At 59.8% G+C, this 8116-nt stretch overlaps 1 protein-coding gene across 1 annotated transcript; it reads left to right on the top strand.

Annotated features, from left to right (window-relative positions):
• The first annotated feature begins 1835 nt into the window (after nucleotides 1-1835).
• Nucleotides 1836-4981, top strand: Lbx1 (ladybird homeobox 1). The gene is made up of 2 exons (XM_031390466.1): nucleotides 1836-2737; nucleotides 3397-4981. Exons 1-2 carry the CDS (start codon nucleotides 2413-2415, stop codon nucleotides 3918-3920), a joined length of 849 nt encoding a protein of 282 aa, XP_031246326.1. The 5' UTR covers nucleotides 1836-2412; the 3' UTR covers nucleotides 3921-4981.
• The last annotated feature ends 3135 nt before the right edge of the window (nucleotides 4982-8116 follow it).

Genomic DNA, 8116 nt, shown 5'->3' with positions numbered 1-8116 from the left:
CCTGTCTCCCATCATACTGGAGCCTCCAGGTACAATCCTTCTCTCTACTCCAGAAAGCTACAAAGTCATGATTCCAAACGATTAAATAAATATCAGGCCCCTGAACCGAGGAAGCCTGTTCCTGTCCCCCAGCCCTGCTAAGTTTTTTTTTTTTTTATCTCTTTCCCTCGCTGCCTCCTTCCCCCCTTCCTATAGGGAGGGTCCCATTCTTTCTGTCCCACTCCCTTTTCTGGTCCACAAATTCTCCAGCTGCTCTTGAAACCTTTCTGTGGCCCAAGTTGTGCTTCTGAACCACACAGACCACTCAGGAGTTTACAAACAAAGCGGGTCTGGTGTGTGTAGCTAGTGAAGGAAGAAGTGCCCTTCTTCTGCTCCCCAACCCCCCTACGCTGGGCTCCCTCCTTTTTCCAAGAGAAGAAGTGGAAAAATCAGGACCCGACAAAAACCAGATGGAGTAGCAAGAGAGAAGAGGGCCCTAGAGCACATCCCCACTGTCGCGTCTCAAGGGGGAAAAAAAGGCATAGCCGAGGTTCAAACCCGCCTAAATACCTAGAGATCCATAAACGTTTAAAGAAAGACACAGGAGAACCACACACAAATACACACGTTTAAAAAAAAAAAAAGCTACATTTTCAAATAACGATGCTCACAAAATGCTCGCCTAATATTCAGAGATTCCAGGCCCCGGGATCCACGACCAGGTTCTCCGGCCTGGCTGCGAGTTTCAGAGAGCACAGCCCCAGCCCTGGCCCGGCCCCTTCCCGGCCCCCACCCCGCATCCGGAACAGCTGGAGTCGGGCCGCGCTGTACACTCAAGCCCTGTGCCCGGCGGGGCGGGGCGGGCAGCGGGGCCCCGGCCCTGGCCCGGGCAGAGAGCAGCGGGGAAGCCCGGAACCCGCCCGGGTAACCCCGACACCCGGCCGAGTTTCCGTCAGACCCCCGTCATCAGACGTGCGGTGGCCCTAGCTTGCCCCGAGAGCCACGGCGGGAGGAAAGAGTGTGCAAGATTGCAGAAGGAGGTAGGGCGCCCGCCTCAGGCTCAGATCAGGGGAGAGGCGTGCAGAACAGCCAACTCCTCCCTCCTTCTCTCCGGGTGGGGAAGACTGAGCTCTCTCTCCAATTGTTCCCCTCCCCCAGCCCTCAGGATCCCCACCTCTGTCCCGTGTCGCCCACCCAAGGCTGTGAAGCCCGCTCTGACCTCCTAGGGGCCAGCCCCGGGAGTCTTCAGCTTCTCCTTTTCCCGGGCTCACGGCCCAGGGCTGGGGTTCGGGGGAGGTGCGGGGGGGACAAGAGTGTGTAAGAATAGGGACGCTGGGTTCTCGATCTGGGATCATCAAAGTCCACGCTGGGCAGCAGCGGGGCCCGCCTGGGCTCCAGTTCTTACCTGGCCCGCGCGGCGACCGCGTCACTCCGCGGCTGGCGCTCCTGGTTCCCTTCTCAAGCTTCCGGACCGCGGCTCCCAGAGCCTGAGACCTCCGGGCTGGTGCTGCCATCTCGGCCAGGCCGACGGGAGACGGGTGTGCCCAGAGCACTGCTCTCAGTTTGGGGTTGGGGGGGGGCGGTGGCTTTTTAGTCACCCTAGGTTCGGGAGCAATAAAGGCACCTCTAATGTAATTTACAAACATCTCGGGCCGAGCACGGCGTAGAGCCGGGACTGACAGGCGCATTAGGCAGGCTAATTCCAGCCGGCTCCTCCTACCCCCGGCCCGCTAATTAATGAGCTTCCCAACTTAGAGCCGCCTGCATTGGACAGACAGAGAGTGAAAGAGAGGGCGAGGGAGAGGTAGAGAAGGAGAGGGACGGGGGGAGCAGAGTGGAGTGAAGAGAGGGAGGGAGGGAGGGAGAGAGAGAGAGGACAGGGGGAGAGAGAGAACAGAGAGAAAGAAGGGAGAGGAGAAAGAAGGGAGAGCGAAGAAAGAGAAGTGCGGCTACAGATAATTGATTACTCCTCGATCAAGGCTAACTTGTTAGCAATAGTCAATTGCCCGGTCTCTCCGCCTCCCCTCGCAGTCCGGGATCGGCGCCCTCGCCTCGGCTCTTCCAACTGCCGCCGCCAGGACCCCGGGCCAGGAGCCGCCGCGGCGGAGCCACCTGACACCTTTAAATAGCACCGGGGCTGGCGAAACTGGAGCCCGGCGCGGCGCTTCCCGGCTCCGGCCCGGGCTTGCTGGAAACCCCGGCAGTGGCGGCGACGGTGGCGGCGCCCGCGTCAGCGCTCTCCTCCCGGGGCCCCGCGCTGCTCCGCTCGCCCCGCTCGCCGCGCTAATCGGCCGGTCGCCCATCGGCGCCCTGCCAGGCGCGGCCTCCTGCCCGCCCCTCGCCTTCCTCTCGCACCGTCCGGAGCCCGAGCTGCCCGCGGGCTGGGTCCCCCCGGCCCGAGCCGCCCCGGCCGGGCCCCCAAGCGAGGCCGAGATGACTTCCAAGGAGGACGGCAAGGCGGCGCCGGGGGAGGAGCGGCGGCGCAGCCCTCTGGACCACCTGCCGCCGCCCGCCAACTCCAACAAGCCGTTGACGCCGTTCAGCATCGAGGACATCCTCAACAAGCCGTCCGTGCGGAGAAGTTACTCGCTGTGTGGGGCGGCGCACCTGCTGGCGGCCGCCGACAAGCACGCGCCGGGCGGCTTGCCCCTGGCGGGCCGCGCTCTGCTCTCGCAGACCTCGCCGCTCTGCGCCTTGGAGGAGCTCGCCAGCAAGACCTTTAAGGGGCTGGAGGTCAGCGTCCTGCAGGCAGCCGAAGGTAGGTACAAGTCTCGAACTCCCTCCCCTGCGCCCAGTCGCCCACACGCCGTGTCCTGCACCTCTTACCCCCTGCCTCTGCCAACGCCGGCTGTCAGGCCCCTCCAGTCCTGCCTTCTTCTGCAGCTGAGACCGGAGATGGGGGCGCAGGAGCCTAGTTCCTCGGGACCTCTGGGGTGATCTGAGACAGGTGTGGGAACGCAAGCTTTCCCCAGAGTCTGGCCGGCTACCTAGGCTTCCCGTCCGCTTGGACTCTCCTAGACTTACTCCTGGACTTAGTCCTGGAAGAGGGTGAATTTTTTCCCCCCTGACAACTCCTGGGTAGGGTGGAGTCCGGCCATTGGAAAGGGGTGGGGAATCGGTGTTCACAACACATTTGGGGAGTCTCTGTATGGTTTCCTTGTACTCTGTGAGACTTCAGATCTTTCAGACCAACTGCTAGAGAGCAGAGACCCAAACAATTTTTTCCTAGGCACTTTCAGGAGACCACAGACAGGAGGTGTCCCATGGCCCAGTTTGCTCAGGTTTAGAGAGTGGAGTCGAATTGGAGAGGAAACTAGAGCCGGACGGGCCTGGGTCGGGTGGAGAGTTATGGGAGAGAGCCTGGGTGGGGTCTTGACTCTCTCATCGTCGCGAGCGTACACTGTCATTTCTTTCCAGGCCGCGATGGGATGACCATCTTTGGACAGAGGCAGACGCCCAAGAAACGGCGAAAATCACGCACGGCCTTCACCAACCACCAGATATACGAATTGGAGAAACGCTTTCTATACCAGAAGTACCTGTCCCCTGCAGATCGCGACCAAATTGCGCAGCAGCTGGGCCTCACCAACGCACAGGTCATCACCTGGTTCCAGAACCGGCGAGCCAAGCTCAAGCGGGATCTGGAGGAGATGAAGGCCGACGTGGAGTCTGCCAAGAAACTGGGCCCCAGCGGGCAGATGGACATCGTGGCACTGGCCGAACTCGAGCAGAACTCGGAGGCTTCGGGCGGTGGCGGCGGCGGTGGCTGCGGCAGGGCCAAGTCTAGGCCGGGTTCTCCGGCGCTCCCCCCAGGCGCCCCGCAGGCCCCGGGCGGCGGGCCCTTGCAGCTCTCGCCCGCCTCTCCGCTCACGGACCAGCGGGCCAGCAGCCAGGACTGCTCAGAGGATGAGGAAGATGAAGAGATCGACGTGGACGATTGAGCTGCGCCCTGGACCTCCTGCCGCCCGGGCCCCCAGTGCCCGCATGCCCGCCGCCTCCCGGACCGGACCGCTAAGGGGAGCTGGGACCTCCTCTGCACCTCCCGCCTCCACCCTTGTCCCGGGGCCGGCCTTGGCCCCTGACAGCCGCCTCTTCCCTCTCGAAGCAATAAATCCAGGCCGGCCGGCGGGGCCGGCCGCCACACGCGGCCTCCGCCGCCCCGGAAGCCCTCGCCGTGCAATTCTGTATGGCTACCGTATAAATATTTAAGCCTATATAGTGGGTTCCTCCCACCACAGCCTGATTTTTTTCTTTCTTTTAGTATGATTATTATTATTATTATTTTTAAATCTCAGAGATTTCGATATTTTCAAAGCCCCGGTGCTGCGGGGTTGGCTGACGGTGAGGCGGACTCGAGAGCGGCGAACACTAACCCCTGCGGTCTAGAAGAGGTTTTAATTTTTCTCTGCATGTGGCGAATGCACCGGTCCGCTCACCTCCCTCGGCCTATTACAGTTGACTTTTAATTTCCTTCTGCCTTTTTCTCCCCTGCGTGAGAAGGGGGTGGGGTGGGGACAGCCGGGCCTTGACTTGCAAGTTTCAAAAATCGATCTTTTCTTTCCCCAGCGAGAATAGTCTGTTTTCGATGGCGTGTCTGCCTCCCGATGCTTATTAACTATTTTTAAAATTTCTCCAAATCTTCCTGCGTTTTCTCGGACTGATTGCTGGAGTCTGGCTCTTAGGGAAAAGCACGGAAACATCCATCCATCATCGAAAACAGAACCCAAAGCCCTAGAATTATTTTTTACTCTTTTTAGAATTTTTTTTGCATGTGACAGAGACCTACAGAAGGGCGACCCAAGCGCTAACCCTCACCTCCTCTGTAGCTCTGGGTCTGTCAGTCAACAACATCTCTCTCCCGTCTCAAGTTGGCCATTCGAGGGTGGCCCAGTGAGGGTGGGTTCCGGGTGCCCCTTCCCAGCTCCTGCCCTGCCCTCTCTTTCTCCGACTGTACCCAGGGCCTCTTTCTCCGATAAATAAAGTCTTTGCCATTTTACTAGAATGGACCGCGACCGCATTTGAGAGAATGGGCCGGATTTACCCTATTGCCCCTGGTAGGTCCCACCAGCCTTGGAGATTTAGGGGAAGTTTCAGGGCAGGCTGAGGAGTGAGGGGCAACAGGCAGGCAGCGAGACTAAGCAGTGCCCTTTGCCCAGGCCATAAACACGCAGCAGCTATTAAATGGACTGAAAATCTGCTTCGTCGGGTCCGGGTTAAAAAACCTAGGCTTGCGATAGTGACAGAAAGCTCGTTTGTACACGGAAGGCTTCAAGGTACGGCAAGACTAGTCCTGAGGTTATGCGTTCCACTCCTGACCTACCATCCTCGACACCTGCTAAACGCGGACACCCGGGCAGGTGCCACTCAGTAGAAGATGAGGGTGGAGACTCCCAAGTTTTGATCATGCCCTGAGGGCTTCAGCTTGGGTTTGGGAATCAGCAACTAGGACGTGCTGAATTGCACTCGTGGGTTTTCAGGAAAGCGAACCCAAAGGGTCTAGGGGTTGTAGTACATTTCTAGTAACATTTACAAACGCTGGTCCGGAGCTTGACTAGCAGCAGGACTATAGGTGTCCCGGGACTCTGGCCTGGATTTCCTAGTGCGCTTTGGGCCGCTGGGCTAGGGGCTCAGGCCGCTTTCACTTTCCTGAACTGAGTGGGGGTTTCTCTCTGGGCTTTTGTTGTCTTTGGGCTGGCGAGTGGCCGCTGTCACCAGAGTTGGGTCCCGCCTCCAGGCCGATGGGCTCCCTTTCTCCGAAAAATTGATGTGAGAAACGCGCATCTGGTCTCGGGCAGGCGGTGGGGCCCCGGGGCCTGAGTCAGGAACGTGCGTGTGCAAGGAGGAAGCTAAGTGACAGCCAGAAACGGGAGAAAGGAGCACAGAGAGATGCTAAGGGCAGAGCGAGGGGGTGAGAGACTGAGAGGCAGGGTAGAAAGAGGACCATTTATAGACGCGGAGAAACAGGGCCAGGGAGACGGAGGGAAAGAAGGAGAATGGGAAGAGGCGAGGAGAAGAGAGGACAGGGTCCGGAGAAGGCAAGAAGCGGCCGGGCAGCCGTGCGGCCGTGCGGCCGGTTCCTCCCGGGCGACATAAATCGCCCTCTCTTAGGATGGATGGGTCTGTAATTCGGAGCGCGGACCATGAAGGCCGGGACGAATGGGCCCGGGCGGCCGCTGACAGGCGACAATAGCCGGGCCCAGCCCCCCGCGGCTCCCGGTGCGGGCACGGCCGCGGCCCTCCGCAGCCCAGAGCGCGCCAGCGCTGGCGACCATATGGTTTTTGAATTTTCTTCACAATTTGTAGACAATTTGATGGATTAGGTCCCCGCGCGCGCCTCCCCGGCACAAAGGCGGCGCAGGGACCGCGGCGCGGCGGTCACCCGGGCATCTGCGCCCGCCGCGCACTCCACCCCCCCGCCCGGCCCCCACCCCGCGCCCGGAGCCCCCGGGCCGCCCGCCCAACACGCCCATGAATCCCAATGAAGCGGCCCTGGCACCTCCGGCCGCTCCGCGCTTCCAGGCCCTGGGCTGGGCCCCGCTGGGTCCCTTCGGGCTGGGGGCGGCGGCCCCAGGGCTGAGCCCACCCGAGCCGCGGCGCCCGCGGGGCGCGCAGCTAAGCAGGCGCATCGGGGCTGAGGAGAAACGGGGCCATTTATCCGCCCGTCTAGTTAAAGCGGGTTATTTGTTTGCTTCTCTGGCCTCCTCCCCTCCCCTCCCCCTCCCCTTCTCCCCCTCCCTTTTCTCTTCTGCCTTTTATTCTTTTGTCTCTAAATGGATTTAATGAGCCTGAAAAACATGACAATTGAATATAACCAAGAAATAAAAAATAACGAGGGAGGAAGGAAGGAGGAAAAGAAAGAGGGGAAGACGGAAGGAGAAGGATTAATAAAGCAAAGGGGGGTGAATCGATTCAGCAAATATTTATTGTGTGCAGGTGTCTAGGGAAATTGAAACGAAAGCAGAGCTGGTCGCTGCCCTCAAGATGTTCCTAATCTAATCTGCCGGCCCGGAAGCGCCGGCGAACGTTAGGAAATCCTCCGCGACCCATGAGGGACGTGCTGCTTGCAAAAGGCCAAGGTGCGACTTCGGTGGAGTTGGCTTTTCTTGGAGGGGGAGGCCTAAGACTCAGGCCTTGAGAGACCGAAGTCGTGTGTTGTGTCTGTGGGCTGGCAGAGAAGTCCAGGTGAAGGCAAGAGTGATCGTGGGGAGTGGAAGGGACACCTTAGGCTGAGCCCCAGACGGGCCGGGAACTCTCTGGCTAACACATCGAAGCCACTCTGCGGTCACCTCGGCTGCGCTGAACTCTGCGCTTCTGTCCGGCTGCCGCTGGGCTTCTGAAGTGCGCCAGGGTGAGGTTATTCAGGCCTGACCCCAGCCACGCCGAGCACCGCAGGTTGGGGCTCACTCTCCAGGCTAGCTGAAGCACCAGACAGTGGGGAGAACGTTAAGTGTGGGTAAGGGCCAACGAAGGGGCTTTAATCCAGGGAGGCCGGGACTCCAGCCGGCCATCTCTAGCTGTCTGATGAAGGCTGAAAAGCCAGCAAGCGACCCAGGGGCGCTCAAAAGGCCTTGGTCCGGGTCTTGCCTCTGAGACCTATGACGTAAGAGGGCCTTGAACTCCATGTGACACCGCAGAGCCTCTCCTAAGATGTACAGCCTCTCCTAAGGTGTATAGCCTAGGGTGAGGCTGTGTGCGGTCAACATGCTAAGGAGTGTCGGGGCTCTGTGTGAGCTGTGCGGGCTTTGCATATCTGTTTCTTCGTGTCTGGATGTGATATAAACCCTGTGTAGGGTTGTGGCCCCCCACGCCCACTCTGGGTGAAGTTCGTTAAGGCTGGCCCTTCACCCCGAGTTCCTTGATTGCTTGGGACCAATACAGATTTGTTTCTTTGGGAATCCCAGCCCTGGGCAGACCACTTTCGGTTCCTGGCTGACCAAGGGAGGGCAATTAGAGGCTTTGTCTCTCCCTTTTTGGTTGAGTCATGGACCTTGATGAGGCTTGTTGAGTCCTGGGACGTGACCGATTTCGTGGACTGGAGCCCCTTCCGTGCACGGACAGGTCGAGCTGCGCGGCTGGAGCATGCCTCCTCTGCGCCTGCGGTTCCGCCTTCCCCAGCGCGGTGGCCTGACGGTCGGCG

The sequence above is a fragment of the Mastomys coucha genome, unplaced genomic scaffold (assembly GCF_008632895.1).
Source record: "Mastomys coucha isolate ucsf_1 unplaced genomic scaffold, UCSF_Mcou_1 pScaffold21, whole genome shotgun sequence".
In the NCBI taxonomy this organism is placed as follows: domain Eukaryota; kingdom Metazoa; phylum Chordata; class Mammalia; order Rodentia; family Muridae; genus Mastomys; species Mastomys coucha.
Note: the sequence above shows the minus strand (reverse complement) of the source record. Positions and strands in the feature narration are given on the sequence as shown.